This window comes from Physeter macrocephalus, chromosome 5 (assembly GCF_002837175.3).
Source record: "Physeter macrocephalus isolate SW-GA chromosome 5, ASM283717v5, whole genome shotgun sequence".
In the NCBI taxonomy this organism is placed as follows: Eukaryota; Metazoa; Chordata; class Mammalia; order Artiodactyla; family Physeteridae; genus Physeter; species Physeter macrocephalus.
The window spans coordinates 58,551,080-58,570,926 of NC_041218.1; the positions used below are offsets into that span (position 1 = coordinate 58,551,080).

The window sequence follows — 19,847 nt, forward strand, 5'->3', positions numbered from 1 at the left end:
ATGAAAAGCCCCCATTACCCTACATCCAGAGGGTGGGCTGGAGGCATGACATGTGGGTGTGAGACCCCGCACAAGAGAGATGGGAGAGAGTCTATTCAAGAATTACAAGACCTCTGCTCCCAGGTTGGTGGGCTGATTATTCAATAACTAAAGTGCCATTTCCTGGCCTACTTTGTACAGATAGTAACTTTCTCAGGGTTTTCTTATTTAATGGGAAATGTGATGCCCCAAATTTGAGTTTTCTTTGCTGAGATATTCTTGGTTAATGGCTTCTACACCTGTTTTAATCTTAGTGGGAGTCAGCTTCCCTAATGAAATGGAGTGTGCTTGTCTAATTATGGAGAACCATTACTTTGAAATGGCTGAGCCAATATCTTTAGGGACAATCTTCCTAAGGAAAGAAATCAAGATAATCAAGAGCACCATGTGGTACAGAGGAGAGAGGATGGGCTTCTGCGTGGGACAGGTCTGGGTTTGAATCTATCTATCTAACTATCCACGGTGTGTAGGACAACTATCTACGTCTAACTATCCACGGTGTGTAGGACACGTGCCTTCACTGAGCCTCCGTTTACTCAATTAATAATGGGGAGATGGCAGGACGGGAATAAACATGCAGAGAATGGACTTGGGACACGGGGAGGGGGAAGGGTAAGCTGGGACGAAGTGAGAGAGTGGCATGGACATATATACACTACCAAATGTAAAATACCTAGCTAGTGGGAAGAAGCCGCATAGCACAGGGAGATCAGCTCGGTGCTTTGTGACCACCTAGAGGAGTGGGATAGGGAGGGTGGGAGGGAGATGCAAGAGGGAGGAGATATGGGGATATACGTATATGTATAGCTGATTCACTTTGTTATAAAGCAGAAACTAACACACCATTGTAAACAATTATACTCCAATAAAGACGTTAAAAAAAATAATGGGGAGAATATCCACCCTTCGATGGGGTCTTGTGAGGATTAAGTGAAATGAGATTACTTTTATTAAAATCGGTTGACATGAAAGAAGAAAACTCATCAAGGTAAACCCATTCTGCACCTAAGACAGGACTCTCTCAATAACAGATGCCATGGTTTTAAAAGATGGATCACAATGCCTTTCTGGATGTATTCACACTGCAAAAATTATTAGCACTGTGGATCCATTAGAAGCCAAATTAAGCTGCTTTCCCATGCCATGCCACTGTCACGCAGGATGCACGCTCTGGGCAGATTTCACGCATTTTTGTCATTGGGTTGGCAGAGCTGTCAAATGCCAGTTTTGAAAGATGAGGCTATCTACAGATGCTTGCATAACACAGTTAAGCAGAGAAACAAAAATGAAAATATCCCTTGGCCATTCATTGTGTACTGGATAACTTCTGCTTGTGCTTTCAAGTGCACTCTCTACCCAGCTCCTGGGCCTGGAGAAATTGCTCTGCACATCTCCTTCAGGGCTTCCTCGCCCTCTGGTTTCTGGTTGAGCTCAGTTAATGGGGGCCATTAGCAGAGACTGGGAGATGACAGTGCCTGAACTAGGGACATTTAAATCTTTTTTCTAAGTCATGCAAACAGAGAACATGATAAAATTTATATGAATCACTAGAGTAAATGCATAGCTACTTGCAGCTGAAGTGACTGGCCCAAGACTAGCTCGGCACCAGAATGCTGAGGGATTAATACCTATGCACACCTGTAACCCATTAGTGACACACTGGGGCCACTGCAAAGCACTGCTTTAGTACATCTAGTACATGTGCTCAGTGAACTTCCCATAGATGTTAATAAATTACTGATTAGTCATGAAAATTCATTATTTACGGTATGATTCTTATTGGGCTATACCTTTATTATCCCCAGCCCTTTACTATAGCATATAACCATTACTTCCAATAATTACACAGAAATGATGTGCCTTGTTAAATGCAAAACTCAACTGTAAAAGTAAATATTATTATATATGTAAACAGCTGCTTAAGTAAGACAATGACACCATGTTCACTATTTATACTTACTATATCCTTAAAAATAAAATTAAAGACAAATCATGCAGTGCTTACCGGATCCCTTTTCACGAGCTCTCCGTTGGGCACAACTTCAACCAGGTGGATGATGATAATGATAGAATTCAGAACGTAAGTCAGAAACATGTTCTTGTGCAGAGTCACCCTTTGGCACTTAAGGCTCCTGGAAGGAAAAAGTAACAGAAAGCATTAACCAGTGCCAAAATGTTGACGTACCTGGAAAAAAAAAAAACACTTTGTAAATATTTTTAATATTTTCTTTGGCAACAAAGGAAAGAACATATAGAAATAAGTGAAGCTTTCATCTTTAAGACTCATTACTACCTTTCTGCCTGATTTTTACAGACAGTTTTCCAGTAGCTCATAGTTTTCAGTCCTCAGGGTGACTTCCTATAATAACTAAAAGAGTGAGTGATAAAAATCACTTTTAATTATAACAAATGTCATAAAATTAATTAAGAGAAGGACTTTTACAAGAGAAACCATTAGGGTTTGGAGTTGTGCTTCAGATGAAACGTCGACTCTCCATTGATGTAACCCGGCAGAAATTGAGTGGCAAATGGGATAACAGAGCCTGAAGTCAGAAACAAGGCTGCCTGACAGCCTGATTGAATCCATGTCCTTGGCCCATCACATACACAGATTTTATTAAGTCTCCTGTCATCCTTTTCTTTCACCATTTCTTTTAATACCTTCTTATTTCTTGTATTCCAACTGGAAATGAACCCTATGGCTCCTTCTTTCCATGTCCTCCTGATGGTGGAGCTCAGACACAGGCAGAGAATTCTAACTAGTCTCAAATCTGATCTCGTGCTGAGGCACAGTGTGGTTTGGACCTGGGACCTATCCAAGTGCACTGCTTGTTGGAACAGCCATGTCCCACCTCTGGCGTACTAAACAGTTTGCTGCATTTTTCATTCCTTTCTCCTCCACTTCATAAATTTGTACTCGTGTACTTGTGTGAATGTTCATCTAAATAAACATTAGTTTGAATATCCTATTTCACTTTTTGATGCAAATGTAGACAGCCTTCAGGACGGCTATAACAAAATTGGAGTGATTATCCTAGATGAATTAAAATCTCGTGTTTACCGTATTTGACCCAGTCAAAAAATGTTTAGCATAATGTGAGAAATTTAACGTTAACATTCAGTTAATGATGCCAATGAGTGATCATAGTAACTACTCCTAAAAAATCTTCATGGAATAAAGCTAGAATCCCAGGCATTTTGACAAGAAAATTCTGGGGAAAAATGAACATGAAAATGCTTTCCTATATTTTCAAATCAAAGGAAAAAATGAGTTGTCAATTATCTGTAGTAAAAAGTAACTTTAAGCAATAAGGGCAACTGTTAGAGCACATTTTGATTATTGTAGCTACCTTTTTGAACTCTTCAGGAAGCACAAGCAATAGTAAATAGTTAATGCAGAATACTTCAAAATCCTCAACTTGTTGAGCAGGGGTAGAATGTAGGAGGCAGCCAATGGTAAAGATGGGGTTTAGAGGAGAACTTTCTCTCTCTCCCTCCCTCTCTCTTTCTCTCACACACACTACCATATGCTACTTTATGTAGCAGCAGAAAATTTTGTTAAATAAATTGAACCTAGTTGTTTTTTTAACAGTACTATAAAAAGTAGGATGCAAATTTAAGGCTTTAAAAAGAAAAAAATATTTATGTGAAACATCATGCCCATTTATACTGCATAAACTCTTCCCATAAAGTAACTGTTAAACCTCTGACCTGCCATTTTTCATAAGTCGTAATAGCATTTTATAATTCTTCTCACTGGGAGGCAAATATCTGTGTTCTCATTATTGGATTCAGCCTGGCTTAAACCAACGACAGTTGACATTATGCGTAACTAAGGAGTATGGATGAATGCATCACTCAACATAGTTATTCTCATGCCTGATTTTCTTTGGATTGGGTAGAGTTCAATAATCTGTCAATGGACATTAGCTTACAGAACTGGTTAATGTTCAGTCTCCTGTGTAAAGCAGAACTGCCCTAAATAAAATATACTTCCTCCACCTCCAGCTTACTCTTGGGTCCTTGTATCCCTGTTTTATTTTTCTTAACACTTACTGCCTCCTGACCTATCGTATATTTGTTTACTGCCTGTTATTTTCTCCTTTTCTCTTACTAGAATGGAAATGTTAAAGGAATTTGTTTTGTGTACCTAGGACAGCTTCTGACACACAGTAGGGCTTGATACTCGTTTTTGCATTAAAAATCTTTATATAATAGCAATTTTCTTTGAGCCGTGACCACTAAACAGTTTTACCAGTACAGAGAATTACATTAAATGCTAGATGATCTCATATTTCATACTTTGTATCATACTGAACATTTGCCAGATTCTTAACTAATATTGGACATTATCCTGTTGTTCAACGTTACGTAAAACCTATATACAGTACTGTGTTATGTACACAGTGAGAAAGTGATGGTTTAAAGCTGGATAAACCGTTAGGTTCCAAAGGAAGAATATGACTAATATGAGTCTCTGTTTCTTGAAGATTTCAATATAATTTCTCCTTATTGAGTTTTAAAAATTTTACTACACTTACTTGATGACCTTTACACTCAGCTTTTTGAAGCGAGTTAAAGGTACTTTAAATTTATTAAAATTCTTCCAATAATCCAACACATATTACTGTGTATCCAACTCTGATTCAAACCTTCTTGTAGATGCTAGGGATATATGGGTGAACAAAACTGACAGCTTCTGCCTTCAGGGACCTTATATATTACATAATTATTTACTATTATAATAAATGTTCTGAAAGAGGTATAGGATGCTGAAGAAGATTAACTGAACTTCAGAAATTATGTGTTTAACTGTTCTCAATACAAATATCCTGTTGCCTGAATGAACATGAGAGAAGCGGACATTTTCCTGTCAGACCTGAAATGTCTTTAGTAGAAATGGCATGAACCAGATATTAGCTCTACTTTATTCCTCCTGATAAAAAAAAAAAATCAAAAAAAGAAAAACACAGGTATTTAGATGGACAGGATGTTGCTTACTCTGAGTGACAGGGAACTGTAAGTACCATAGATTCTCCAAGAGTGGGAGGATAAGACAATATAATCCACTGTCTTGGCCCAATCAAGGTGTCATTCACATGTGAGGATGAGATAACAATTTACTTTCATATGAATCTCAAGATGTCACACTTTAAAGTTAAAGCTAAATGTCATATTTATGATTTTAATTTACCTGGTGTAAATCTTTCACATTGAAAACTTTGTTTCAAGTTATTGGTATCCTATGCATGTATATGTGTACTTGCAGGATCTTGAAGTTGTATGAGAATATGCTTAATATTTACCTTGAGTCTTGCAGATTGTATAGATCAGTTTGATATCACAGGACAAGGCACAACGTTAAGTTTTCCTTTACTTAGGTATCATACCTTGTTCATGATGGACAAGAGGAGTGAGGGAAGGAGGCATTAAAACTCCTAGAAAAATTCAGAATATGTTATACATCTTTCCTATCGGACAAGGACTTTATATCTTTGGATTTAGCACAAAATCTTTATCCTTAAGGAACTCCCTTTCAATCATAACTCTTGCTTCTTTTCCTATTACTACTGTTCTATGAGTGAACATGTGCTAAGAGATGACCAACAGTTATCTTTGGTGTCCTGCCTTGTCAAGGGTGGGTTGGGAGAAAGGAGGCTGTTTTTGCTGCCATTGATTTAATGGTTTCTCTGGAGGAACAGGAAGGCAGACAGAGATGCATAATAGGATACTATATAAGATAGTTATCTATTTATCCTCTATAAAGATGTGAAATTGAATAATAGGGAATACTGAGTAATAGAGGAATCAATATTCCTTTGAGAGGTCCCAGTGGAAAACTTTTTTTTTTGGCCAACGTGGTCAATGTAATGTAATGTAGAAAATGTAATGCAATGAACACACTTCTCTTTCAGCATATATCTCTGTTAACTTTCAGGCAAGAATAAGTGATATTCACAATATTTAATCAGCAAGTAGTACTTTGGTACCACATAGTCAAAATGGATGTTAATGAATGTTCTATTATTGGACCTTCCTTAAGAAAAAACAGTGAGATGTTTTAGTATTTAGAATTACTATGCAGAAATGTAAATTGATAAATTGTACATGGAACTGATAAGTGAATTTATTGCAAACTTGCTTAAAATGGCAGGAAACAAACACAAATGTCCACTTATGTGACTTTCTCAAGCCAGTCTTCTCTAAAGGTATTTTTATTTTAACCCTCTTATTGACATTTACTTTTAGCATCTAGTCGTGAGGAGTCTTAAGTAATTTGATGGTTCTATTTAATTCCTCTCCATGGTATTACTCCTAACTATTTTTCCCAGTATAGGTCCTAAACCAAATATCCTAAAAAGGCTGTTTTCAACCTTTAATTGGTGGATCAGAAGTAACCTGTATATCATCCTGAATATTATTTTAACTCTGCCACTTTGTACAGTTAAGATCTCAGTATTGCCTTTTCTATGATTTAAATCACTGAAAAAATTTCCTTTATCTTGAAGAGGGCCTAGAAGTTCAATTTTATTCTTTTAAAATAACAAAGACCTTATATACATTTCTACAATCGTTTTCCAATAGCACAGGGAGCATGATTCTTATTTGTTTCAGGTTACACAGTCCTGCCTTTTATCTTCTCCTGAATGCTCAGAGTAAAATCACATTAAGATTAGCGGCATGCCTTAATGACCTCATTCTGAGTAATACCCCAGGATTTTTAGCAAAGTATTGGCAGTTCTACAGCCTCCCATATATTCAGTAACTCCTCTGCAGGCCTTCCTGGCCTGCTGGTTTGAGAAGGACACCTGCAGGGTTATTCCTTTTTATAGACCCTAGAAGGCACATGTTAGGATTTTAGAGTGAGACTTCAATGGGATGATTATGAATGAGGCATTAGGTCTCAGAAGCAGAGCTGAGTGTAACTTCTCATTTTGGTTTCATGAACGTTTTATGAAATTGATTATTTGGATTTTGCAAAATAACTCAACCCTGGGCATGCAGAATTAAGCAAGGGAGTGATGATTATTGCTTGCTCAGGTTTCACACAGATGATGCCATTTAAGCACATAAATTGTAAAACCTCCCCTTGTAATGTGCAGTAAATATCACAAGGGTGATGTTGAGTGTTTGGAAAACACCTGGGAAAATATTTCTAATTAAAAGATAAAATGCAATCATAGATCAGTTATTTTTATTTTCACAGTCACTTTGAATATTTCTGAAATCCAAATGTAAGAAAAAATGTGATGAATTAGAAACGTACTTTAAGAAAAACAGATGGCATTGATAGTTTTAGTTTGGGCAGATTTAAGGTAAGATTAAGAACAGGTATAAAAATCAGATATGACTGCTTCTGGCTTTGAATATTAAGCATCTCAGCATGTGTGTTTTTTGTATCCTAGTCACCTTTTACTGTGTGCACCCTAGAGAACCAACTGTTTCAGTTTGTGTCTTCCCATTGTTATATTCAGATTCTACCTCAATAAGACATGTTTTTCCTCCCAAGACTTGGAAAGTTCTTGAAACAGAGAGACAGTAAGGGCAAAATCTGTGCTTCCTAGATAGTATGCCCCCACTCCCAAGGATTTTACCAGATTTTGTTTTGGGACTAACTGGAATTGAGAAATATTTCACTTTGCCCGTGTGCTACACTTTTAAACACCCATCTTTAGTGGCTTAATAGAGAAATTATTGAAAGAACATTCTTACTTTCTTTGCTGATTTGGCTCTCATACCTCATCACTTATTTAAGTGACTGGAGAAGTAAAGAACTAAGAAATCTCCCTTGACATTTTTTTATCTTTAAAGTCCTTTGTACATTTATTAGTTGCAGAATTACAAATTTGGGGCTTTTATTTCAATTTTCTTATGGTTATATTTTAAAAATTTAAAGAATAGACTTTTAGTGACAGACTTTTTTTTTTTCTTTTTTTTTTTTTTTGCTGTATGCGGGCCTCTCACTGTTGTGGCCTCTCCCGCTGCGGAGCACAGGCTCCGGACGCACAGGCCCAGCAGCCATGGCTCACGGGCCCAGCCGCTCCGCGGCATGTGGGATCCTCCCGGACCGGGGCACGAACCCGTGTCCCCTGCATTGGCAGGCGGACTCCCAACCGCTGTGCCACCAGGGAAGCCCCTTAGTGACAGACTTTTTAATCAAAATTATATGAGAGCCATGATGATGTATTTTTGCTCTGCGGTCAAGTGTAGCTGAAAAATGAATAGACATTCAAAGATTAATCATGCTATGTGTTTACTCTGCTGTATTCTGATCATTATAATTGAAAAATTATTCTAATAATTAATCCTTCATGTCTTGTTGCTTTATCAGTCTCTCTCCTGTTAAACCAAATATGGAAGAAGCTCATTCTCTGCTTATTTATGTTATTATTTGCTATTCAGTTAAAAAATTGCTATTCAGTTATATTGCTTAATCAACATAAATTGATGATGTTGACATAATACAATATGTAATTATGATGTAAGTTATAGACAAAGATTAAAAATAGGGTCAAGGAAAAAATAATTGTAGTTGTATTAAGGGTGTGGTAAGTGTGATTCTCCCCTTGGTTTAATTTTTTCTAGTATTATCTTGGCAATATTTTAACAAAAGTCAAATTAAGATTGTTATTTTATATATGAATCTCTATATATTTAATTACATATCACATCTTTTAAGTGTGGAGAGTTATTTGTAGTCTGTGCCTATGAACTTTTCTTAATCATTTGTATAATATCACTAAAAAAAGTATCAGTGGAAGGAAATAGCACTGTAGCATGCCTCCTGCCTTTGATTTAAAAAAATGACACTAAATTTAGGACATGTTTTTAGGATCAAATTTAACATATGTTACTATCTCACATCATTGTGGTCATTCCTAAAACTATAGAATATTTTAAATTCTCCATTATTGTAAAATCAGTATCTATATCAACTTAATCATTTTGCAATAGGTAATGCAATCATTTGTATGGACACAGCCTCAGAAAAGAAACCCTCATTGGAATTTTGTTTCTTACAGTTCTTAGAAGACACTTTCAGTTAACAATGGTAGGTGTGCAAGGGCAAAAAACTGACACTTGACAACAGGCCATCTTCTTCTAGAGGTTCTCCTCGACTCTGGCTGAGTTAGTCAAGGCCAAAAGAAACTTCCTTTTCTGGCTGAACATGATCATGGCCTTACCAGCCCCACTTCTCTTCTGGCCCAATCCACTTACAGCTCATAATTAAGCAGGGTGTGTTTGAACTTGTGGCCATGGCCTCCATATTTTAGAGTGAGGGTAAAAGAAGGAAGAGGATTATTTCCTCAGTACTTCATGGAAGCTTAGCCATGGTAAGTGGAACTTAACCATGTTAATGCAGTGTATTTACGGGCTCACAGGATTATTTCATTTTGGGAAAGAGGCATATCGCCTTTGAAAATTATATTTATCCATCCTATTTATCCTCAAAGATAGGGTTAAAAAGCATATTATAATTAATTTCATTTTTCTTGCTACTTCATGACTCCCAGTGTTACATGTCTTATAATCAGCAGACTTCCCCAGGCCCAACACTCTTGCAGAGTAAACCATTTATTTTAGTACCTAAGAAAATAAAAGGCAGATGCTATAGGTGCACTTACCTAACAAGCACGAAAATCGCCAGGGAAATCACCAGGGTGAACATCGACATAGAATGACCCACAATAGCCAAGTAGTACAGAATGTATGCATTCTGCAACAACAACAACAAAACCAGTTACAAAAGCAGATAGGTGAATAAATTATTATAGAAGAGGGAAAACAGTTTATTATTTTTTTTTCCATCAGTGTATACATGTCAATCCCAATCGCCCAATTCATCACACCCCCCCCACCCCCCGCCGCTTTCCCCCCTTGGTGTCCATACGTTTGTTCTCTACATCTGTGTCTCAATTTCTGCCCGAAAACGTTTATTTTTAAATAGTGTAAACCAACAAATGTTTTTCTCCTTTAAAAAAATGACTAAAATGATAACAAATATTTCAGAGAATTAAATAATATTGAATTATAAATTGGATTAATTAACTTTCCTAAGAATATCAGTTTTATTGGAATATGCATGACATGGTGGGAAGAAGAGAAGATGGGGTTCATCAGAGAGTTCTGTACTCAGAGTATTATCAGTAAGTGTTTGTGTGACACTCATAGGTCCAGTCACTTCAATTTTCCAGACTGCAGTAGTCCTCATCTGTAAAATCATGTGGTTGGAATAGATGATTTTTAAAGCAATTATATGTTGTAAGGAACATCATTTAATACAGGGATACAGAAACATTGGATGTGAAAGGATGAGAAAAGATGGCCCAGGTAAACACTAACCATAAGAAAACTGGTGTGATATCATACAAGTCCAGATGTTAAGTCAGGATGATACAGCAATGCTAAATGTCTATGCACCTAATAATATAAACTCAAACCACACAGAGCATAAAGCAAAAACTGACAGCTCCTAGTAATCAACAGAATGAACACAGGGAGGAAAAATCTAGCTATAGAAGATTTGAACAACATGCTCAACAAACTTTACTAATTCACATATAATAAGCATTGCACACAACATCTGCAGAATACCCATTCTTTTCAAATGCACAAAGAATATCCAAATTGACATACACTAGTCAGTAAAGCAAATGAATATATTTCAAATAATTAAAATCTCAAATAGCATCTTCACTGACCATAATACTCTAGAAATCATTAATAAAAAGATAACTTAGAAAACACCTTCATATTGTTGAAAAGCAAACAATATATTTCTAAATAAACATTGGATCAAAGAACTCACAATGACATACCAAAACCTTTTGGATGTAGATGAAGCTGTGCATAGAGGGAAGTTTAAAGACTAAAATGCATATATGAGAAACGAAGATTGAAAATCAATGACCTACATTTCCACCTAAAGAAAATTAAACTTAAAGAATGTAAAAGAAAGGAAATAGAAATGATAAAGAGAACTTGAATATATATTGAGTGGCTCAAAGACAAAACCTAGCTCTTAAAAAAAAAAAATTTCAATACCCCTTAGCAAGACTGATCAAGAAAAAGAAGACCCAAGAGAAATGAAAATATATGTGCACACAAAAACTTGTACAGAAAATGTTTATAGCACCATTCATAATAGTCAATAAGTGGAAATAACATAAATGTCCATCAACTGGTGTATGTGGTTTGTCCACAGAATGGAATACTAGTCAGCCATAGAAAGGAATGAAGTACTTACACATGCTATAACATGGACGAACATTGAAAACATCAAGCTAAGTGAAAGAAGCCAGTCACAAAAAACCACATATTGTATAATCCTATTAATATGAAATGTCCAGAAAAGGCAAATCTCTTAGAGACAGAAAGTAGATTAATTTAATGGCTAGCTAGAAATCCATCTGTTAATATTTGCAGCTGATATAATACTATATGTATAAAATATAAAATTTATAAATTACTAAAATTAATAAGTGAGGTTTATAAAAATTGTTGGATATTAAAATGAGAACAGTTTTAATATATAAACAACAAATAATAAAATTTCAAATGTGGCATTTACAATTGCGTTAAAAAATCAAATGGTTGAGAATAAATCTGCAGAAGGGGGACTTCCCTGGTGGCGCAGTGGTTAAGAATCCGCCTGCCAATGCAGGGGACACGGGTTCGAGCCCTGGTCCGGGAAGATCCCACACGCTGCGGAGCAACTAAGCCCATGCACCACAACTACTGAGCCTGCGCTCTAGAGCCCGCAAGCCACAACTACTGAAGCCCGTGCACCTAGAGCCCTTGCTCCACAACAAGAGAAGCCACCACAATGAGAAGCTCGCGCACCACAACGAAGAGTAGCCCCGCTCGCTGCAACTAGAGAAAGCCCGCACGCACCAACGAAGACCCAACGCAGCCAAAAATAAATAAATAAATAACTTAAAAAAAAAAAAAAGTCTGCAGAAGGATGCGTGTGACCTCTACACAAATCTATAAAACATTATTGAGCGATATTAAAGACTGAGATGAATAGAGGGATATATTCTATTCAATGTTTGGAAGAAATGATATTATAAAGATCTCAAAATTTTCAAACTGATCACAAGGTTTCTTTGCATGTAAAATTTGACAGACTGCTTCTAAAATTTGCACTGAAAATACGAAAAAATATAGCCCAATCTTGAAGAAGAACACAGTGGTAAGACCTACTCTATGGAGCATAGTGATTTGGTATAAAGCCACTGGAATCCAGCAGTGTGATACTGGTGCAAGGAGAGACAAATAGACCTGTGCAACGCGGTCCAGAAGCATGTAGTGACATGTATGGTCACTTGAGATATGATAATGATGATGCTAAGGGCAGTAGGGAAAGGATGGTCTTTTCAGTAAATGTTGCTGGGTCAGTTGAAGAGCGATATGGAAAAAAAATACAATGAATCCCTAACTCTAATTTTCAACAACCTAAAATGTGTGTTCCAAACTGAAAAGAAATAGCACCTCTTAGGTATAATCTTTGACCAGCAGTAGACATAGCTCAAGCATTTAAATCTAAGTTCTTTACTTATGTTATTCCACATTGTTATATTTTCCAATGTTGCCTTTTATGTTTATGATGCCAATGGGAGAGACATTTAGGGGCAGGTGGACCTATGACACTCCTCTGACAATAGTGGATCGTTTCCTTCTCTATTTACTGATAGGTAGAACTCTCTAAGCACCTAACTTGTTTTCAGAGCTGGGCACCCTGTATTCTATTTTGTCTGGGAGAAAATTTGGTGGGTGAAAAAAACAGAGACTCAGAGAGGGCAATGGCTTGAAAGGAGGACAACATAATCTCTGGGTTTCTGGTGTTAAGTTCCCTCCCACAACAGGTTATTGGGTTGTGGGAGGAACTTAAGGTATTTTCAATAACTTATTGGGTCCTGGTATGAATGTGAATGCAGTGTAGATAGGCTGGATAATTTCTATGGAGTTCTTTGAATTCCTGGGAGAAACGCGCCATTTATGTACAAATCATTACCCTTGAACATTTTGATTCTTATCAATTTCCTTGTGAAGGGTCTGAGATTGAAGCACTAATTCTGCTTAAATGGCTCACAAAACAGAGCCCTTTGTTTGGTTATGTGCATTATTGCTAGACAGAAACAGATATTGCCTTGTAGGCCTTAGAGTTTCAAAATGAACGTGTCAACTTATCCTGAATTGTGGTTGCATCATTTCACTAGGCATTTACATATTGTTCGCCAGTTTCATTGTTGATACTGCTCTGCTAACAGTGCTTTTTATCCTTGCAGGTAATGATAGTAAATCTGGAATAGTTGGTTTATACCTAGAACTGATAAAAACTTCAGTATAGCTTGTAGGTCCCTTCTTAGGAGGTATTTAGGAATCTTTGCAAGAAAACACTCAGCTCCTGTCTTTTTTCCCCAGGAATTCATTTTCTGGCTCTTTTTCTAACTTTACCGCTAGACAAAAACAGGTGTGGCATTTTCTAACAGTTTTCCCTTTTAAATAGTTTACCATATTGAGTCCCCTTGCCATTTAAAGTACCGTTTTTAATTTGGATATATAGGCATGCCAGTATTTTATTTTTACCTCTGCATATTTTATTTGTAAGGAAATTTTATATAATTTAATTCATTTTCTTTCAGTTGCCTCCAGAATACTTTAAAAAATATTTATGCTTCTGAAATAGAATTGTCTAAACGTGTAAGGTTAAATGAACAGCTCATAATTTATTTGCCATTTTTGTATCATTCTTAAGACTGAGAAGTGTTTGTTTTTCTTTTAAATAAATTCTAGGTTGATTTCTTTTTTTTTTTTTTGCCTGTATATAGATGGAAGATTTGTGCATAGAATTTCAATCATGTTAGGTGCCTAAAGAGTATTTATTCTTAAAATACTTTATTTCCTTCTCAGATGTGGCCAGAGTATGTGAAGAGGTCAAATGTGGCAGCACTGAGAATTGTTTATTTGGATGTGCACTTTCTAACAATTCAGTTAAAAGAGTTAAATTTTTTTTCTGTAAAATAATCAGCATTCATTCAGGAAATTCCTTACTCATTGACACGTCATTTCAATCAGACCTTATTAAATAAATAGCTCTAGGATGTAGGCATGTGTCTGACTCTCACGGGTGACTTAGCAATTTGTGGAAGTGGTAACTGGCTTTGGTGCCCTCAGCCTGTGCCTGTGACGAGATGTCCCTCTAGTCAATTGGTCTCTAAGCTGTCTATTCATCTTCTTTGTTTTTAATTGTTGTTTATTTTGTTTTTAATGGAAGGAAAAATTCCTATACTCGTAAAGCTTCTTTATAGGAAACAAAAGCACTGATGTGCGTGTAGCTTCCAACTTCGCAATAACTGAGCCTACAGGTCTATCTTTGAAGGAAACAACAGGTTTCTCTTGCAGCCACCAGGGCTGCGCAGAGATGCCCTGTGTGCTAAACGCTGACCAACGGTTTCTCCCAGCTCTGTGGGGAGAGGAGGCTGGTGGTAGACTTGATGATCTTTTCAGATTTCTGAAGCATCTGAAGAAGGCAGTAGCTATCTGCCTCCCCCGCCCCACGCCACTGGCTTAAATGTTTCTAAGCAAAGATAGTAAAAATATTTAACAGCCAGTAAGACACAAGAAGTAACAAGTTAGAATGGACTTCCACTGAAAATAATCTAAACAGTCACACTCGTATCAGCGGGCTGATGAGAAGCCCCATTCTTAGAGTTCCTTCAAGGCTTGATAGTAAAACTGTCATAGACATCTCAGGACAGGGATGGGGACAACCGTTAGCTGGTGACTTGTGGAGAAATCTGTAGTTTTGGATCTCTTCCAGGAGAAGAGATGTTAAGGCAGTTCCTGGAAATGCTGCCTAATGTCTGGCACATTTGCTCATGGACACGTTTGCTCCATGGACACGTTCCCCTTGCCATAAATGGCCTGATTCCACATGCTCACAGAACTCTCACTGACCGATTGCCAACCAAGAAGTAAAACATCATTTTCTCTAGTGCCACTTCATAGAGTCCCTAGAATTGACAGGTCATTATCTGATTTCCTTCTACAAAATAGTTGGCGTCTTGGTAGCAGGTGTTTTACAATTAGGCATAAATTTCCATGCATAGATGATGGCATTCTCACCCAATACTGAAATTTGAAATAGAACCTACCTGCATTTTCTCAGGAGTGAAAGCGTTACACATAGTATAGTTGGACCAGGATATGTTGCTGTCAGGGTGCGTGTACCAAAGCCCGTCTTCCTCACAGTACTTTGTAACTTTTTCTGTTAATGAAACAAAACTTATTATCTCAAAACTGCAAGAAGGAAAAGCAATAAATTAAAGCTTAAAAGCCATTCCAAAGTGTTAATCACTTTATAGAACTTGAACGTGAATACAAGTCAATAGAGACTACCTCGAATCCTGTATTATACAGGATGCTTTAATATGCATTGCTTCAATTTAACTTCAGCAAAGTCATGTGAAGCATTGTTATCTCCATTTTACTTTGCCAAACTTATTCTGAGTTATTCAGACTTTTTCTAGTTCTCCAAAGTACCTCTCCAATGCGTTTATTGCTTAGAGATCATATAACAATCCCGAACTGGTAAAATATGAAAAGAGATTTTACCAGTGTGTTTGCAATCCTCACATAGTTTTGATTTTTGATAATTTCATAGGGATAATATTTTTGAAGCAATGTTCTTCATTGGCAAAGGCAAAGAGCTATCATACCTATTGAAAACCCTTTTATATATGTTTTCTGGTGTTTTTCTTTTAGCACAAGGATACGGAAATCAGAATCATATACTAATATTTGTCATTGTTTTAAAGGCTAAGAAACAATTAATGTTAAAAAATTTATTTTGCTGAAATATTACTTAGATCTGATAACATTTAAAATAATTTTCTATCAGAAGTTGCGGTTAGTCAAATCAACATGCTAAGAGCTAGTATGAAAATTATTGTAACTTTGGCAGTTTTTAGGGTGAAATTCATAATTTTTCATTGTATGAATGAAACAGACACTACCAAACTCAGCACAAGATTTAAACTGAAAATTGTAGACTTGTTTGTAATACGTCTACTCCAACAATGATTTTAAATGGATGAAAAGACACATTTTTTCAAACAAAAGGTGTTTTAAAGCACCTATTACAATCATCATTGCTTAATGTAAATCTGTTTCAATGTTAAGTAGAAAAATTTTAAATTGCGAATTTACTGTGACTGCCACTGGACAAAAACTATTTAAAGAGTCACCACTGGACACCAACAATATTTCCAAAAGGGTTAGCACTAATCAGCAGGGAAAAATTGATGTTGAAAACTGGTCAATGATTTAGTTAATGCTTTGTCAATGACCATTCTAAGCTTACTCTCAATTTTAAAAAAGCGGTTTGTAATGCAGCATTTTATCTTTAACATATTGTTAAAAAGTAGTTTTGTTTTATTGAAATGAATATAATTTGGTTTTTACAAAGTTATGCAGCCATACAGGGTAACGTGTTCTACGGAAGAGGGTGTTCCTCCTGAGGAAGTCCTTTCCAATCACGGACGGCACTGTAGGAAATATTGTTTAGTTTGGATTTAACTCAAGTCTGGGTCTAGGCATTTCCTGGTTCTAACTGTTGCAGCTATCAAGAATCTGTCATCCTCCACCTGGCAAATCTTTCAATATTTGATGGAAGGCTACGTCTACTCCGACTTCCCTTTCTAAACCAAACACCCCTATTCACTCTCACCACACATGCTATCCCCTCACAGCCTGAAGCCTCTCTGCACGTGCTCTGAGATTGGCACTTCCCGCTAAAATAGTCTAAGTTTGAACTGCCCCGTGAAGAGGCAGCATGCTTCCTTCGGTCTAGATTCACATGGAGGAGCTTCTTCCAGATGCTCAAAACCCAGTCCCCAGAGATTTGTGTTCCATTAATCTGAAGAGGTGCCAGACACCAGCATTTTTAAGAAGCTCACTGATTCCAAAGGGTATCAGGGTTGAGAATCATTGTCCTCAACCATATGTTAGCCACCTTGGCTCTGTCCCATTACTGCTGATTGAGTGTTTGACTCCTGCCCTTAAATTCCTCCTAATAAGGATTTGCTTTTTATACTCTAGCATATTCCTTCAGACTCTCAGCCTCTTTGGAATTTCAATACTGTTAATTCACTCTTTCATTACCTACCTTTTACCAAGCACTTTGTTTAAAATGAAATCTCTGTCATTTCATTAAACTGTTGTATGTATCATCAAGATACAGCTTGGGTCAATGGTAAAACACTAAAGAATTTAAATGTGTTGAATATAGGTATTTTTAAGGTTGGCCTTTCTTTTAAAGTGGATTTGTCCCCCAGCTGAGAGGAATCTAAAAATGAGGCTGAAAAGATGGATCTATGCCTGGAAATCCCCGTTTTGTGACCCCAAACTTGCCTTTTAGTTAATAATTACAGCCACTTTGGCAAGAGCCCATTGCTGCTTTGGAACTGGCCTTGCAGCCTTGATTTCAGGACAGCTCTTTGTGCGACTCACGTTACCTCTAATGTGGCTGTCAGATCAAGATTAATGAAGCATCATTTATTGGGAACAGTCGATAAAGACCTGAGGGACTACTATCAAATAGCATTTAGTTAGAGTTTACAGGAAGGTAGTGCTGAGCAGGGCATAGCACTAAGCCCTTTCTCTCTTCACATCCCAACTCTTCCAACAAAAGGAGAATTCCCAGAAGTGGCTGGCCTGAGCTGGTTTTAAAAGTGCCCCACTGTAATCCCATTTCCATTATCTCTTCTCACTGGGGTCGCACTTTGTATCTCATTCTTGAAGGAAGCACACAAAGCATCTACCAAACATTGTCTCAGGGATAGACTAATTGCTCTAATCTGGATTCCAGAAACTTTCTTGCATAAATTTTATTGTATGACTGCTGTTTTCCATCTTAACTGATGTCCTCACTTTCAGTCTGCGGGAAATAACCTCTCGTCATTCACAGACAATAAGTGTGGGTAACCAGATGGGCAGGTTAACCCTAAAATGTGGTAGAAGGTCTGACCCAACAAGTCTTGGAAAAATCTGAAAGAGAAGGTTGATTTTTCCATAACCTCTTAAGCAAAAAACAAACACTGAGTCTTCTCTTCAAAATGCTACCTCTAGTCCAGACCACATAATTCAAAGAAGATCCTCTCTTGTCAGGACCCTGGCGTCCCCTTCCTCTCATTGGGTGTTCTAACTCTTTCCTGGCCCCATTCCCTAGAGGTCACTGAAGGAAGGAGGAGGGAGATGAGCACCGTGAGGTGCTGCGGGGTTACTGTGCGGTTATTCCACATCTGATTAGAAGAGATACGGAGCTTGAGGTGGAATGACCTGTGTTCTGGGAGCTCAGTCCCCACACCAGTCAACTAGTGGCTCTAGTTGCAACATCTAGAGCCACCTGAACGCTTCCTGCAAGCTCAGGCTCACTGTACTCTCAGGAACAAATCTCACCCCTTAACAGGGACTTATGCAATGTGTCTGTAGCTGGACCCACTTCGTTTCAGCATCAGGATCTCCTTTGTAATGAAGACTATATTCCCTTTTTTTTTTTTTTTTTTTTTTGTGGTATGCGGGCCTCCCTTTGCTGTGGCCTCTCCCGCTGCGGAGCACAGGCTCCGGACGCGCAGGCTCAGCGGCCATAGCTCACGGGCCCAGCCGCTCCGCGGCATGTGGGATCTTCCCAGACCGGGGCGCGAACCCGGTTCCCCTGCATCGGCAGGCGGACGCGCAACCACTGCGCCACCAGGGAAGCCCTATATTCCTTTTTAAGTATCTTAATCCCAGGTTTATTTCAATGGGACAGATTTTCTATCCAGTCTCCCAGAAGGGAACTTTCTGGCCCTGATACCTACAGTTCCTGGAGCTGGGCAGCTACTACCTTTTATTCCTTGGGGACCCTCTTTCCTCTATGGCCTGTATCAGTCTCATCGGATATTGTGCTCTGCCTCTTACTGGAAGAGCTACTGAGTGCACTGGCTGGGCTTCACTGGTACCAGCCACTTTCTTATCTGGACTTTATTGTTTAACACAGTTTCATCTTGGCTGCACAATTTAGTCACAAGCAGAACATTTAAACATCTTGATGTCCAGGTTGCACTCCAAACTAATTAGATCAGAATATCTGGGGTGGTACCAGGGATCAGGATTATTTTTTTAAAGCTCCCCAGCTTCTCAGCCAAGTTGAGAATCACTTACTTCTAGCAGCTATCCAATCCCATTTCCCCAGCCCCAAGTGTCTAATCTCTGGATTGAGGCTGTTGTACAACCTCATACCTACTTCTCACACATCTCTTCGCCTTGCTCCTGACCACTCACCACTGAGCATCTTGGATTCCAGACCTCCATTCTATTTGGATAGATGACAATACTAAGATGCATAACTTCGGCCCCTAGCTTCTCACTTCACTTGGCACCTGGTACTCCTGCCTAAGCATCCCTGCCCTACTTCTAACCACACCAGTAAGCCTAGACTGAGGCCTGAAAGAAAACGATGTTCTCCCTTGAAAGTTCTGAAAGTACTTCAACCTGCATAAGTTTGTACAGTGATTTAGAAATATTATTTCTCAAATGCTTTTCCAAGACTGTTGCCCTTACTTAGAAAGAAAGGGATAGGTAAGATCTCAGGAGACTTGGGTTCACTTGTGGTTTTATGTCCAATATTACGTGAGTATAAAATGAGATATTATATATGAAAATGTTTTGGAAAGTTAAAAAATGATATTCAATGAAAATATTCCCATGTTACTAATTAATTTGAGTTATAAAAGTAACAACAAATTCACTTAACACACATC

At 37.7% G+C, this 19,847-nt stretch overlaps 1 protein-coding gene across 2 annotated transcripts in view; it reads right to left on the reverse strand.

The window, feature by feature from the left end:
* CALCR (calcitonin receptor) overlaps positions 1–19,847 on the reverse strand; it is a 147,439-nt gene that overhangs the window by 36,529 nt on the left and 91,063 nt on the right. For both annotated transcript variants that reach the window (XM_024131216.1, XM_024131220.2), the window contains 3 exons: positions 15,201–15,313; positions 9,666–9,757; positions 2,045–2,171 (listed from right to left, as the gene is read on the reverse strand). In XM_024131216.1, coding sequence (XP_023986984.1) covers positions 2,045–2,171; positions 9,666–9,757; positions 15,201–15,313 — 332 coding nt within the window. The remainder of the gene's footprint in view (positions 1–2,044; positions 2,172–9,665; positions 9,758–15,200; positions 15,314–19,847) is intronic.